The following is a 14,597-nucleotide window of genomic DNA, read 5'->3' as shown; positions in this document are numbered from 1 at the left end:
ACAGTTAAAGGACAGTTACACAGTACTACACTGCACTGTACTGTACAGATGAGTTCGAAAAGGAGACAGAGTTCTAGAGATATCATGGATGATTAAAGGAGTTGACCATCATGATTTATACATTTCCACCAAAACTCCAAACCAAAAAGTATAGGACCTTCACTGTCACATGTCTGACTACTCTCCAAAGGCACAATGCTCCATGCTCCTCACACTAGAAGTGGATATATTACCGGTAGACTATGTCTGTTTAGGGTTTTGTTTCCAAACATATATGGTTACACAACATGTGAATGTGCTAAAAAGGACTAGAAGAAAGAGTTTATATTCAAAGTATGATAAATAATAATAATAATAATAAAAAATGTTAGAAGACTTCAGAAAATCCTCCTCTTCTTGAAACAGCTACCCCAAGTATAACAACATGCAGACCAGACACAAATGGTTCTAACTGTACATAAAAACATTAAGTAAAATGTAGTTCTTAAAGTCCACTTCAGCATTTGAGCTAGCTGACATTAGATAACTGACATGTATTGTTACTACACTTAAGATGTAATTAAAATTATTTTATTAGCAAAGAAATTATATGTAATTACATGACATTCATCATCATCTGTCATTACTCAAGTTTAACACAGCATAGACAAGAACTAAAAAACGAATTACAATGTAACAGTAAAACCTATATTTTCTCGTTCTTTTTTTTATTTTCCTGCACGGTTGAAATACCAGATTAGCATTTGGTAAAAGGAACTGAGAGTTTCAAATATAAAAACAGCATGTTCTTATTAAGATAGCAGATCACCATCTCTGGTTCCTCTTGGGTTGCTTTAAACACAACATTTACGAACACAATCTATCACGGATCAGTTTGAAACACTTCACTTAAAAGTTGTTTCAAAACAACATAGCGTTAAATAAAGAAGCAGACAGCAGAAGGTCAGTTAAGATTGTCATCTGACAAGACCAACATTGGATGAAGACGTCATTTTACATCCTGAATTTTATGAATTATTTTAATTGAGTACGTTCCCAGAAAAGATGACTTTCTTTTCTTTTGACCATCTTTGGATTCTGTGTGTTTGGATTCTGCCAGTTTTCACATGGATGCATCCAAAATGTTACATTGATGACATTGAAGACGGAAAGATGACGTTTACGTCATGTTCAGGACAATCTGGATACACGGCTGATTGTAATCATGTTAACTCCATTGAGGAAGATTTAACTGGACTCCCTCCTGGTCTGAATAACATCTGCATCTTCGTGACAACAAGTAGCAATGGTTCTCTCCACATGGGGGTTTTCTCACAGTTTCAGGATCTGAAGTATTTGAAGATACGTGGCTGCTTTACTCAAATTCTACCAACGGGTGGTGTTCAGGGTCTCCCAAGTCTGCAGTATCTCATATTGGAGGGATATCAGTATGGTGAAGCACGAGAGTGCTGTCATGGTAACTTTGATGCACATTCATTCAGTGACCTAGTAAACCTAACAACAATATACATAAATCAATATAAATTATCTGTAATGGCACCAGATATTTTCAATCTAATGTTTCATTTGCAGACTTTATCCATACACGAATGTTGTGTTCATGAGTTGTCAGAAATAGTGTGCAGAATAATGAATATACAATCACTGCAAGAGCTGTTCATCACAGCATACGAAGTTGAAGAAATACAACCTGTGAACTGCTCTGTCCTGATTGGTAACAGCAGCATACCACCTGTTTTACCACCCAACTTAAAGACGTTAAGTTTACAGGTTGGTCATATTAAGGTTTTAGAAGAGGGTGCACTAACATGGCTACAAAACTTTTCATCGTTTGAAGGAAAATACAGTCAGGATATACTGGTACGCATTCCCTTGTCAGGCCTGAAGCAAATCAACAGCTTAACAGTCATTCCTTTCAACATCAGCGAGGAAATTGATTTCAAATTGATTTGTGATGTTGTTTCTAAAATGTCTGTAAAGGAGATTGATTTGTTAGGTTATAATTACAGGTCCGCATCCACCAATGTCAGTTCTTGTATAGGACTAGAGAACATGGTTCTCCAAGTCTTGGATACAAAACACCCTATACCACTTAGTTTCAAATTAGATTTCATAACTAGTCTGATAAATCTCAAATGGTTGAGATTGCAAGGGAAAAGACCTGATATGGGGGATCTCTGTTCCTTCCACGCAACGACTATATCGAGGTTGAGAAAACTTGAATTTCGTGTCTGTTTGAAACAGTTAGTTGCAAAACAATTTAGCTGTTTCAAGCACCTCCAGTATTTGAATCTATCATTTAATACAATTTCATACATTGAAGCTTCATCTTTTTTTGGATTGAGTAAATTAGAGTTCTTAGATATGAAATTCAACAAATTAACAGATATAAAACTGGACACATTTTGGGGTTTAGAAAAGTTGACAATATTAGACGTGACGCATAATCCACTTGTCTACATCGAGGCAGGGTCATTTTCATATCTTGGCAGTCTGACTGAAGTGTCTCTTGGATACCGATACAACCGTCCATCACAGACGATGATCAAGTTGAATCTGTCAGAAATCTTCCGCAGCAGCCTTAGTCAGCTGACTCAGCTGTACATTAGTTCAGGTATGAGGCCAATGCAGCTGACGGTTGGGGCTTCTGTTTCCTCCAATCAGAACCTGAGTCTCCAACTGGAGGGTCAGACAGTAACATTTGAGGACTGTGACGGGCCATTCTTTGAGTCTGTGGTCCATCTGAAAGCTGACACAGAGCAGATCCTTTGTGGAGCAGAATTCATAGGAAGGTTCTTCCAGTCTTTGGAGACATTTGAGTTTAGTTCCAAGCTCTCAGCGAAAAGTGTAGATTTGACACAACTGAATCAGATGGTTCACTTGAGGAAGCTGATTTTGATAGGGGTGGATCTTATAAATCAGACCTCTGCTGATGCTATTTTTCACAATCTGACCAAATTGGAGGAACTGCAACTTTTGGGATGTAGGTTAAACATCTTAGAGGGTAGTTTAACAAAAGACCTTAGATCTTTAAGAACATTCTCTGTGCATATGAGCAACATTTATAATGTGATCTATAGCTTCACAGAGCCTCTTGTTAGTCTAAAATACATGATGTTTACCGAATTTGAGACTTTCTGCAGTTGTGACAATGCCTGGCTTGTGCCCTGGGCAAAGAATCAGAAACAGGTCGAAGTGATGATAAATCCAATAGAGGGAGAAGAATTGGATGTAAACAGTCTTAAATGCTTGTCAGACAATGGGATGGACAGACTGAACTTCCTCAAGTACTCAGAGGCCAACTGCAGTTCAGATCCTGGCTTTGTACTGTTTCTTGCCACCAGCCTCGGGGTCCTGTTGTTCATGCTGGCGGTGCTGCTCCACAACCTGGCTGGTCACTACCTCCTCCCCCTCTACCACATCACCCTGGGCTGGCTGTCTGAGGCCATGCGCTCCAACAGCAGACGGCGCTACCACTATGATGCGTTCGTGTCCTACAGCGGAAAGGACGAGCGCTGGGTGGTGGAGGAGCTGCTGCCCAACCTGGAGCAGAGAGGACCTCCTTTCCTGCGCCTCTGTCTGCACAGCAGGGACTTCCAGCTGGGGAAGGACATCGTGGAGAACATCACAGAGAGCCTCTACCGGAGCCGTCACACCCTCTGCCTGGTCAGCCGCCACTACCTCCACAGCAACTGGTGCTCCCTGGAGATGAGGCTGGCCACCTGCCGTCTGCAGGCCGAGCACAGGGACGTGCTCATCCTGGTCTTCCTGGAGAAGATCTCCCTTCGCCGGCTGTCCGTCCATCACAGGCTGGCACGGCTGGTAAAGACTAGGACCTATCTAGACTGGCCCCAGGAACCAGGTCAGCAAGAGGCCTTCTGGGTCAAACTGTGGACTAAACTGAAACCTCCAACCCAAGACTGACATTTCCAGGGTTACTTTTCAAATCAACTACTGTTTTGGGGGTTAGGGGGTTGGGTTAGTGTTAGGGATGAGGGCAACAAGCAGGGTATTACATTGGTAGGATATTAGCTAGGTCCTACATTTGTCGTGATTTTATATCACGTTGTTTGAAAAACACAACTTTTATGACCCTGACACTAACCCTTTCCCAGATCAAGTTTGTGACAATAATTTTTTGTTTTGTTTTACAGCCTTAAGATTTCGGACTGAACTCTGATTAGTCCTGTGTTTTGCATTGTTGCTTTTACATGTATTGTTAAGTGATTGTTGTTATTAATTGAATTGCTGCTTCCTGCTCGATATATTACTTTGCACATTTTTTTAATAAAATTGTTTCTATGTTTGTACAAAGTTTGTGTTTAGTTCCCAATATTTAGTTTACAACATAATAATAAGGTATACAATTAGATTTTTGTTGAAGAGTTGATGTCCCTTTTTAGGAGTCAGATGGCTGAGCGGTGAGGGAGTCGGACTAGTAATCAGAAGGTTGCCGGATCGATTCCCCGCCAAGCCAAATGATGTTGTGTCCTTGGGCAAAGCACTTCACCCTACTTGCCTAGGGGGGAATGTCCCTGTACTTACTGTAAGTCGCTCTGGATAAGAGTGTCTGCTAAATGACTAAATGTAAATGTAATGTAAATGTAGGACCAAACTCCGTATGTAACGGCAGACACAGAAGACATCCACAGTTAAAACACAGTTACACAGTACTATACCTTACTGTAGGTCTACTATACTATACTTTACTGTACTGTACTGTTGTACGATGACTTTGAAAAGTAGACAGAGTTATAGTATGTTTTGGAAAAAAATACCAAAAGGTTTGGTATGTGTGTTTTGGATGAAATTACCAAAAGGGAAGTTAGATTTTACTGGGTTACAGCAGATTCATACCGGGGCACGTTCCCCAGTAAAAAGGGTCTAGCAACGCCCCTGGTTCTAGAGACATCATGGACGATCAAAGGAGAACGGGATCCAGCTGAGCTCAGTTTAGTGTCATACAGCAGTAAAGGGTCTGTCAATACATGTGTTAAGATGAGTTATACATTTCCCCCAAAAATCTAAAAACATTTTTGGATGCATTTAAAAAAATTAAATATAAGACCTATACTGTCACATGTCTTGACTACTCTCCAAAGGCCCAATGCTCCATGCTCCTCACACTAGATGTGGATATATTACCGGTAGGCTATGTCTGTTTAGGGTTTTGTTCCAAACATATATGGTTATACAACATGGATATGGGCTCTTACCATAATTGTATATAAAAACATTAAGTAAAATGTAGTTCCTAAAGTCCACTTCAGCATTTTAGCTAGCAGACATTAGATAACTGACATGAATTGCTACTACACTTAAAATGTAATCAATATTATTTCATAACCTATGAAATTACATGTAATTACATGACATTCATCAACATCTGTCATATCTCAAGTGTAACACTGCATAGGCAGGGCTTAAAACATTATTAAAATGGAACAGTAAAACCTATGTTTTCTTGTTAAACTATTTTTTTTCCTGCACGGTCGAAATACCAGATTAGCATTTGTTAAGAGGAACTGAGAGTTTCAAAGACAAAAACAGCATGTACTTATTAAGATAGTTGATAACCATCTCTGGCTCCTCTCGTGTTGCTTTCAAAACAACATTTACAAACACATTCTATCACGGATCTGTTTGAAATACTCTTCACTTCAAAGTGGTTTCGAAACAACATAGCGTGAAATAAAGAAGACAGCAAAAAGTCAATTAAGAATGCCATCTTCCAAGACCAGCGTTGGATGAAGACGTCATTTCACATCCTGAATTTTAGGAATTATTTTTATTGAGTACTTTTCTAGAGAAGATGACTTTTGCATTTTACCATCTCTGGATTCTGTGTGTTTGGATTGAACCAGTTTTTACATGGATGCATCCAAAATGTTACATTTATGACACGGAAGACGAAAAGGAAGCAGTTCCGTTATGTTTAGGATACTCTGGATACACGGCTGTTTGTAACTCTGTCAAGTCTATTGAGGAAGATTTAACTGGACTCCCTCCTGGTCTGAATAACATCTGCATCTCCATGACAACAAGGAGCAATGGTTCTCTCCACATGGGGGTTTTCTCACAGTTTCAGGATCTGAAGTATTTGGAGATACGTGGCTGCTTTACTCAAATTCTACCAACCGGTGGTGTTCAGGGTCTCCCAAGTCTGCAGTATCTCATGTTGGGTGGAAAACAGACTGATAACTCAGGAGAGTGCTGTCATGGTAACTTGGATGCACATTCTTTCAGTGATCTAGTAAACCTAAAAACAATGACAATATGTAATTACAGATTATCTGCAATGGCATCAGATATTTTCAATCTAATGTTTAAATTGCAGACTTTATCCCTATACGAATGTTGTATTCATGAGTTGTCAGAAATAGTGTGCAGAATAATGAATATACAATCACTGCAAGAGCTGTTCATCACAGCACCCCAAGTTGAAGAGATACAACCTGTAAACTGCTCTGTCCTGATTGGTAACAGCAGCATACCACCTGTTTTACTAGCCAACTTAAAGACAAGTTTAACTGTTGGTCATATTAAGGTTTTAGAAGAGGGTGCACTAACATGGCTACAAAACTTGTCATGGATTCATGGAGTGTACAGTCAGGATATCCTGGTACGCATTCCCTTGTCAGGCCTGAAGCAAATCTACACCTTACGTTTAAGTGTTTTTAACAACAGTGAGGAAATTGACTTCAAATTGATTTGTGATGTTGTTTTTAAAATGTCTGTAAAGGAGATTGTGTTAACAGGTTCTAAGTACATGTCCGCATCCACCAGTGTCAGTTCTTGTAGAGAGCTAGAGAAGATGGTTCTTAAAGACTGGGCCAGAGATCACCCTATACCACTTACTTTCAAATTAGATTTCATTACTGGTCTGAAAAATCTCCAAACGTTGATAGTTTCCTTGGCAGGACAAAGACCTGATATGGGAGATCTCTGTTCCTTCCACGCAAAGACTATATCGAGGTTGAGTAAACTTGAATTTCGTGTCTGTTTACAACAGTTATTTGCAAAACAATTTAGCTGTTTCAGGCACCTCCAGTATTTGGATCTATCATATAATACGATTTCATACATTGAAGATTCATCTTTCTTTGGATTGAATACATTAAAGTTCTTGTATATGAAACAAAACTTGTTAACAGATATAAAAATGAAAACATGTTTTCATTTAGAAAAGTTGACACTGTTAGACGTGACTGAGAATCCACTTGTCCACATCGAGGCAGGGTCATTTTCACATCTTGGCAGTCTGAGCCGAGTGTTTCTTGGAAACCTACGCCTCCTTCCATCACAGACGATGGTCAAGCTGAATCTGTCAGTTATCTTCCGCAGCAGCCTTAGTCAGCTGACTCAGCTGTACATTAGTTCAGGTATGAGGCCAATGCAGCTGGCGATTGGGGCTTCTGTTTCCTCCAATCAGAACCTGAGTCTCCAACTGAAGGGTCACACTGTAACATTTGAGGACTGTAATGGGCCATTCTTTGAGTCTGTGGTCCATCTGAATGCTGACACAGAGCAGATCCTTTGTGGATCAGAATTCATAGGAAAGTTCTTTCAGTCTTTGGAGAAATTTGAGTTTAGTTCCAAGCTCTCAGCGAAAAGTGTAGATTTGACACAATTGAATCAGATGGTTCACTTGAGGAAGCTGATTTTGATAGGGGTGGATCTTTCAAATCAAACCTCCGCTGACGCTATTTTCCACAATCTGACCAAATTGGAGGAACTGAAACTTTTGGGATGTAGGTTAAACATTTTAGAGGGTAGTTTAACAAAAGACCTTAGATCTTTAAAAATATTCTCTTTGCAGATGAGAAACATCTACAATGTGATCTATAGCTTCATAGAACCTCTTGTTAGTCTAAAATACATGACGTTTTCTGAATTTGAGACTTTCTGCAGTTGTGACAATGCCTGGCTTGTGCCCTGGGCAAAGAATCAAAAACAGGTTGAAGTGATGATAAATCACTTAGAGGGACAAGAATTTGATGTAAACAGTCTTAAATGCTTGTCAGACAATGGGATGGACAGACTGAACTTCCTCAAGTACTCAGAGGCCAACTGCAGTTCAGATCCTGGCTTTGTACTGTTTCTTGCCACCAGCCTCGGGGTCCTGTTGTTCATGCTGGCGGTGCTGCTTCACAACCTGGCTGGTCACTACCTCCTCCCCCTCTACCACATCACCCTGGGCTGGCTGTCTGAGGCCATGCGCTCCAACAGCAGACGGCGCTACCACTATGACGCCTTCGTGTCCTACAGCGGAAAGGACGAGCGCTGGGTGGTGGAGGAGCTGCTGCCCAACCTGGAGCAGAGAGGACCTCCTTTCCTGCGCCTCTGTCTGCACAGCAGGGACTTCCAGCTGGGGAAGGACATTGTGGAGAACATCACCGAGAGCCTCAACCGGAGCCGTCACACCCTCTGCCTGGTCAGCCGCCACTACCTCCACAGCAACTGGTGCTCCCTGGAGATGAGGCTGGCCACCTGCCGTCTGCAGGCCGAGCACAGGGACGTGCTCATCCTGGTCTTCCTGGAGAAGATCTCCCCTCGACGGCTGTCCGTCCATCACAGGCTGGCACGGCTGGTAAAGACTAGGACCTATCTAGACTGGCCCCAGGAACCAGGTCAGCAAGAGGCCTTCTGGGACAAACTATGGATTAAACTGAAACCTCCAAGCCAAGACTGACATTTCCAGGAGTACTTTTCAAATCAACTAGTTTTACGGTTAGGGATGAGGTTACATTAAGGTAACAGCGGTGTATTATTTCGAACATTGTGCTTGCACATCTTCAAAAAACACAAAAACTGTTTTAATCTACAGCCCAACCGTACAATACAAATTACACTTTGCAGTAATCTTTGGTTATTTTGTATAATTTATTTATTTATTTGGATGTTTCAATTCTTGGGAAACATTTAATATGACACACACACAAAAAAAATGGCTGACTGACTGGTGGATGCTTTAACTATATATGATCTAATAACATCCTTTCATCCTAAAATCTTGTCTCAGAAATCTAAGGAAGCAAATATGTCATCAATATCATTTAAGTTGGCACAGGGTGTGGTCTCTTCTGAGGGTTTATGCACCTTCTCAATTCTGCTAATATCAGACCGATCTTTTTGTTCAGACAGATTCTCCAGTGGGTCCACAAAAGACAACACTGCAGATTTCTGCCTCCGTCTGTCGGATAGTTTTCTGTGAACACCAACTTCTTTCTTGATCAATCGGAGTCTAGTTTTAGGGTGTGCCCTTCGCCACATTGTGATTGGTTCCTGGCAGGTCCTGGGAGGGGCTTGTTTCCCTGCCAACGCCCAGCTGACTTGCAGTTTGTAGCTCCTTAACTTCCTCTGAATACTGGAGTCCAAGAATAAACATGCATGTAGAATAGATAAATCATTCCTTTCTGAATTGCACAACAGTCCCGCATTTCTTTGACTAGCATGTCTACACTTTTAAGTTAACTCCATTAGCAGCAAATTTTGTTTAATATCAGTGCATAACACTACTTGCTTTGGAGATATCGATACGTGCTAGATAACATACCTGTAACCAAGTGGCGTCCCATTTCTTAGGGATATGTAGCCCTTACCCCTCAGTTTCGAGGGCCAAGGGCTAGGGGTAAACTAAGGGCTAGGGGTAAGGGTTAAGGGGGAGTATTGGGATTCGGCCAAACTTTGACTTAATTTATAGAAGCTGGCATGGTTAAGAAGGTTCCAGTGCAATTATGTAGCTTAACAAAGGCCCATTTACTAGCTCGGGTTCCAACAACTCACCACCTGGCTTTACGATGTGCAGGTCCCGGTCCACCCTGGCTGAAGTGCGCCAGTGCACGTGCGCCAGTGCACGTGCGCCAGTGCACGTGCGCCAGTGCACGTGCGCCAGTGCACGTGCGCCAGTGCACGTGCGCCAGTGCACGTGCGCCAGTGCACGTGCGCCAGTGCACGTGCGCCAGTGCACGTGCGCCAGTGCACGTGCGCCAGTGCATGTCATTTGTATGGGTGGGTCTAAATAACTCAACTGAAAATCTCCCTTCCACAGTAGCCTAACAGGGTTGGGGCAGTATTTTAATATTCTAAATACCAGTATCCTGCGGCTTCTAGATGTTTCATCCGCCGACAGCTCAAGTGCAGGAATGCCAGGCGTCTAGTCTCCTGTTGAAGCCTCTGATGTTTGCACCAGCGACGCAGTTCCTCCAGGTGGGAAGACATGGCACTGAATGTACCTGCTGCTTTCACAAGCTTTAGGAACTTCCTCTTTTGGTCGACTGTGATGGCACCCAGCGAGGAAAACTGTTCCGGTTCTATTGATACCTACAATAGTAGAATATAAACATTTCATACAGAAATCACAAATCATACAAAAATCACAAATTATACAATCACAAATTATTGGATGATCATTTAATGGTTGATAATGATTTAATTTATTGTCATTTTCTTCTATATAAAATAATTTTCTGACATCGCAAAACAAGAATCAGGCTTACCTCAGTGAAAATGCCATGGTTTTGTTTCACCAAAGCCTTCACATTAAATCCAGGCACATCTTGAAAGGAGATACATACTTAACAAATTGCACAACACCAAAACATACTCAACAAAAACAAGCGCATATTACCATTGCCTTGCCATTCGCTAGCTACCTGAATCACCCATCCTTTGGAACAAGACTGCTTCTCCCAGATCGATTCTCCGACTCATGTTAGCGCAATGTAAACCCCCCAACTGCTTCGTCTCCTCCCCCTCAGACAGCCTGGTGAGCCAGGGGGACCCTGGTCCAGCATGGGGGAGTTCCCGCTTCACCAGGCCAGGGAAGTCAGAGGGCCCCAGGAACTGGGTGATGTCTAAGGGCAGGGTGAAGTCTCCTAGGGAGGGCAAGGGCTGAACCTGGGATACCTCCTGCAGAAGCCCCAGGAGCTGTTGGTAAAGAGGGGCCAGGGTGCCCAGGATACCCCGGAAAAACACCCTAAACAGCCACACCATACAACAGATGTCAACAGCAGTGGGGATTGTACAGGAAAAACAGGATTATTTCTAGGTAGACATTTCAAAAAAACGGATGTAATGCTGTGTGCCTGAAAGTGCTCTTCCAAGCTTGTGGAGTATTAACTAGGTGGTGGTGGTGTGCATACATCCCCGGGTAGGTATTTGCATGCATATGATACTTCCCATTCACAAACACCCTACTTACCATAGTCGACTGACCATGCTCGTGAGTATCACATTGAAGATGATGAATTCTTTACATCGAAGATGTTGCCTTGCCAGTCTGATTAATATGTAGGTCAAGGCAACAAACAAAAAAAACATTGTAACCAACTAACACACCTATACACACTACTATGCGTATGCACATACTTTATATGTTGGGTGTATACTTGTACATGCTATGTGTATGCACACATTTACATTTAGTCATTTAGCAGACGCTCTTATCCAGAGCGACTTACAGTAAGTATAGGAACATTCCCCCCCAAGGCAAGTAGGGTGAAGTGCCTTGCCCAAGGACACAACGTCATTTGGCAGAGCCGGGAATCGAACTGGCCACCTGACTCCCAGCTGACATGCTGTGTATATGCTATGTGCGTTCCTTGTTCTTTGGAAGGATACATGAAGGCTCTGGTACAGTGGTGGAGAAGGCATCTCATCAGGCTGGAAGCTCCCAAAACTTTGAGACAGAGCCACTCCAACTTTGGCTGACTAGGGACGGCACATTGGCCCACCTTGATAGCAAGCTGCCTGGAGACAACGGCAAAGCACACCACGATGTAGCTGTTCTTGAAACCACATTCTTGAAAACGGCTTGTTTAAACACGGTACTGATTTGGGAGCATTTGGGACGTGAAGCTACCTTTGCATATGATTTGGACATAGTTCCCTCAAGTCCAGGAGGGCTGTTTCCAACTTCATTTCTTTCAATCGGTTGATGCATTGTTCAATCTGTGGAAAACGGGGATTTGTAAATCCATAATATTCCCCATAAAGCCCATAAATAGTATAGGCCTAAACCTTTAATCCCTTCTAATATGTTTGTCATAAAATGGTGTGTATGTAATGAATTAACCAGGCGACCAGCATGAAACAATCCTTACGCCTACCTGTTTCAATACTCTGAAAGGCTTGTGATGTCTGAATGCGTTTTTAAATGCATAAAGCAACTCGTATAGAACGCGTATCTCAGTTTGAAGAACTTTACTCTTTAGCAACTTCAGGACTTTGATATTCTCTTCTTGAATATTGTTTAGAGTTAAACCTGGGGACATCACAAAGCATGTACGAAATAAGATCAACATCGCAAGGTTTCAAAGGTAACTGTCTAAGCTATTTCTACAGAATATGGACTAGGAAAATAGATTAGCAATACATGCCCCACGTGGGTAACTTGGCTGAACTAGTTGTGGGATAGCCTACTGGCATGACATTGTACGTGAAACAACTTAGCAAATAACACATTCATGCACTAAACAAATTGAGCACAGCATTTATTTGTAAATTACCTGTTGCATTACTGAAAGGTATACGAACGCTTGAAACAGCACTTGGAAAAGGAATGTTTATTCTGTTCCACCGTTCTTCGGCCATGCTGAATTCTCAGCACAAACACGGAAGTGCATGTATACACCAATCAGAATCGAATACGCATTTACGTCAACATTTGGTTTAAAGATACAGTGCAAAGTATCTCTAGCGATCTCTTTGCGATGACGCTTCATGAAAGAAAATGTGAATGCCTATAACCAGACCCATCTGCCATGCCATACAGGCTAGTTGCTACATTGTCGGATAACATTTTATTGACAGTTTATTTACTATTTGGATGTAGATAACATCTATGCTATCCCACGTCATATTTGGGAAAACAATATTGGTAACAGGCAACAACTTAGTCACACATAAATCAATTCATTATTTCATGAACAGTAGACCACAAAGCGTCAGGTGTGCTGCAAAACCCAGGAGAGGACCCGTGAGTTCACTTCATCCATGACAGATTCCTCAGCCCTCCCCTTCAGTATGAGCCCGTGGCTGGCCCCTTCCACCCAGTGCACGGTAGCTGGGGCCTTCATCTCCTTCACCACATCCTCCAGGAGAGTCTGCACAAAGGTCACAAAGTGTTTGTTGTGAGAGTGGACAACAATACCAAACACATGTATGCAATGTCTGTCATTAAAAGACTAAAGGGTGTTTCTGAACAGGAACAGAACAATGGTAGAGCTATAATGTGCAAGATGACTAGAATGCAAGGTGTGTTGCAGTGATTGATGTGTGTGGGTCGACACTGTGGTGGTTCCTAATCCATTCTCACCCTGTCACACATGTTGTCCTTGGTGCCCGAGACAAAAAGCACAGGCACCTCTACAGGCAGCCCCCGAAGGTCCTCACTCCTCTGGCAGTGAGTTTGTTTCTGGCTTGGGGGGTACAGAGGGAAGGACAGACAGACCAGGCCCTGGACTGTATCCTCAGTCCCTTCACTGAGCTGCCTGGCCAGGGCAGAGGCTACACGAGACCCCATAGATCGGCCTGGTGGAGGAGGGGTTACAACAGTTGATTACCGAATGGTTATTTGCCTTAAACTGCGGTAGAATGGACGCAAATCAGTGACATGTTTTGAATTTTAAAAAGCATTGAATACTAATAGTATTTCAATTTAAACACCACTGAATTTGTTGGTTTTGAATTCACCTCTTTTATATTGTGTGTATATGAATTTATGTCAATGTTTTAAACAAATCTGATCCCAAAAATAATAATACATATATATATATTATTTAATGCTGCTTTGTGATCCATTATGTAGGCCTACATACAATCTTTATTATACATACAGCACTCACCACAAATAAATATTTTTCTTAGTGTGAATTGCTTGAGGTCTTGAACATAATCCTGTCAAATGAAAAATATAGGACGTAAAATGACGTCATATTTATGGGAAATTTGATCAACTGTCTTAATATTATAATAACCATCGTAATTGTCTCATCTTCTTAAACAGTATCATTTACTTTGCTGATAATTATTATCAGACCTATTTTACAGAAGACAGGCTTAAGTCATTTTGGGGTTTTGAAGTGGCTGCAGCATCTTAGAATATTTGTTAATTCTTACCCAAACGGCATGATAAGCCTTAAGCCTGTAAGCAAAATTTAAACCTCTACACGTGAAGCGGAGACAAACTATCCCTTTCGAGGCCGCAGCATGAGCCATAGAAACCAGATGTTTGAAGTTCATATCACCTCCAGCACCATGCGTAAGTATCATAGCTGTGCGGACATTACTCGACTCTGCAGGAACGGTTAACGCAGCATCGAGATGTTTCGTCCCAAAAGGTACAAGCAGCTTTTCCTGTAAATAAATATAGGCTACCAATTAATAAGTCAGGTCTACGGTGTTAGCGACCATATATCCTTCTAAAGCGAGTCATCACCTCGTAAAACAGTTCCATTTGTTTAGCCCGCGGTATGTTCTCTTGTCAATTTCCGACGTGCTGTATAAAATACATAGTCTGCCGATAATATATCGACATCTAGTGTAAGGGGGTCGCAATTCTTGGGGCACGGAACAATGTGCCTTTGGAAAGTAGT

The 14,597-nt window shown here is 41.9% G+C and overlaps 4 protein-coding genes across 6 annotated transcripts; 2 read left to right on the top strand and 2 right to left on the bottom strand.

Annotated features, from left to right (window-relative positions):
• The first annotated feature begins 1,381 nt into the window (after positions 1 to 1,381).
• Positions 1,382 to 4,268, top strand: LOC124485484 (toll-like receptor 13). Its single transcript, XM_047047119.1, has 2 exons — positions 1,382 to 1,456; positions 3,345 to 4,268. Exon 2 carries the CDS (start codon positions 3,364 to 3,366, stop codon positions 3,922 to 3,924), a length of 561 nt encoding a protein of 186 aa, XP_046903075.1. The 5' UTR covers positions 1,382 to 1,456; positions 3,345 to 3,363; the 3' UTR covers positions 3,925 to 4,268.
• A 1,882-nt stretch (positions 4,269 to 6,150) lies between these two features.
• On the top strand, positions 6,151 to 8,757 carry LOC124485496 (toll-like receptor 13). Its single transcript, XM_047047139.1, has 2 exons — positions 6,151 to 6,221; positions 8,113 to 8,757. Exon 2 carries the CDS (start codon positions 8,132 to 8,134, stop codon positions 8,690 to 8,692), a length of 561 nt encoding a protein of 186 aa, XP_046903095.1. The 5' UTR covers positions 6,151 to 6,221; positions 8,113 to 8,131; the 3' UTR covers positions 8,693 to 8,757.
• Positions 8,758 to 8,873: 116 nt separating this feature from the next.
• Positions 8,874 to 12,696, bottom strand: nepro (nucleolus and neural progenitor protein). 2 transcript variants are annotated; one of them, XM_047047753.1, is made up of 9 exons: positions 12,510 to 12,696; positions 12,111 to 12,265; positions 11,864 to 11,952; positions 11,623 to 11,751; positions 11,204 to 11,281; positions 10,656 to 10,978; positions 10,500 to 10,558; positions 10,094 to 10,323; positions 8,874 to 9,367 (listed from the first exon to the last, which is right to left on the bottom strand). In XM_047047753.1, exons 1-9 carry the CDS (start codon positions 12,592 to 12,594, stop codon positions 9,019 to 9,021), a joined length of 1,497 nt encoding a protein of 498 aa, XP_046903709.1. In that variant the 5' UTR covers positions 12,595 to 12,696; the 3' UTR covers positions 8,874 to 9,018. The 2 variants fall into 2 exon arrangements, with proteins under 2 accessions (XP_046903709.1, XP_046903710.1); XM_047047754.1 differs by lacking the exon at positions 12,111 to 12,265 and having other exon boundaries at positions 12,510 to 12,598.
• tex30 (testis expressed 30) lies at positions 12,594 to 14,504 on the bottom strand. 2 transcript variants are annotated; one of them, XM_047047755.1, is made up of 5 exons: positions 14,441 to 14,504; positions 14,122 to 14,358; positions 13,848 to 13,899; positions 13,319 to 13,533; positions 12,594 to 13,106 (listed from the first exon to the last, which is right to left on the bottom strand). In XM_047047755.1, the coding sequence occupies exons 1-5, from the start codon at positions 14,456 to 14,458 to the stop codon at positions 12,948 to 12,950; spliced, it is 681 nt and encodes a 226-aa protein (XP_046903711.1). In that variant the 5' UTR covers positions 14,459 to 14,504; the 3' UTR covers positions 12,594 to 12,947. The 2 variants fall into 2 exon arrangements, with proteins under 2 accessions (XP_046903711.1, XP_046903712.1); XM_047047756.1 differs by having other exon boundaries at positions 14,250 to 14,491.
• Between the last annotated feature and the right edge of the window lie 93 nt (positions 14,505 to 14,597).

The sequence above is a fragment of the Hypomesus transpacificus genome, chromosome 23 (genome assembly GCF_021917145.1).
Source record: "Hypomesus transpacificus isolate Combined female chromosome 23, fHypTra1, whole genome shotgun sequence".
Taxonomy (NCBI): Eukaryota; Metazoa; Chordata; class Actinopteri; order Osmeriformes; family Osmeridae; genus Hypomesus; species Hypomesus transpacificus.
This window is presented reverse-complemented; position numbering and strand designations above follow the sequence as displayed.

What these genes read in the sequence shown, in the direction of transcription:
- tex30 (XM_047047755.1), bottom strand. An exon ending in AGGCTTATCATGCCGTTTGG is followed by an intron (nt 13,900 to 14,121) that starts GTAAGAATTAAC and finishes TTCATTTGACAG; the next exon opens with GATTATGTTCAAGACCTCAA. An exon ending in AGGACAACATGTGTGACAGG is followed by an intron (nt 13,107 to 13,318) that starts GTGAGAATGGAT and finishes ACCTTTGTGCAG; the next exon opens with ACTCTCCTGGAGGATGTGGT.
- nepro (XM_047047753.1), bottom strand. Translation starts at nt 12,594, where the DNA reads ATGGCCGAAGAACGGTGGAACAGAATAAACATTCCTTTTCCAAGTGCT. An exon ending in TGTCCAAATCATATGCAAAG is followed by an intron (nt 11,752 to 11,863) that starts GTAGCTTCACGT and finishes CGTTGTCTCCAG; the next exon opens with GCAGCTTGCTATCAAGGTGG. An exon ending in CACTGTACCAGAGCCTTCAT is followed by an intron (nt 11,282 to 11,622) that starts GTATCCTTCCAA and finishes CATATTAATCAG; the next exon opens with ACTGGCAAGGCAACATCTTC.
- LOC124485496 (XM_047047139.1), top strand. Translation starts at nt 8,132, where the DNA reads ATGCTGGCGGTGCTGCTTCACAACCTGGCTGGTCACTACCTCCTCCCC.
- LOC124485484 (XM_047047119.1), top strand. Translation starts at nt 3,364, where the DNA reads ATGCTGGCGGTGCTGCTCCACAACCTGGCTGGTCACTACCTCCTCCCC.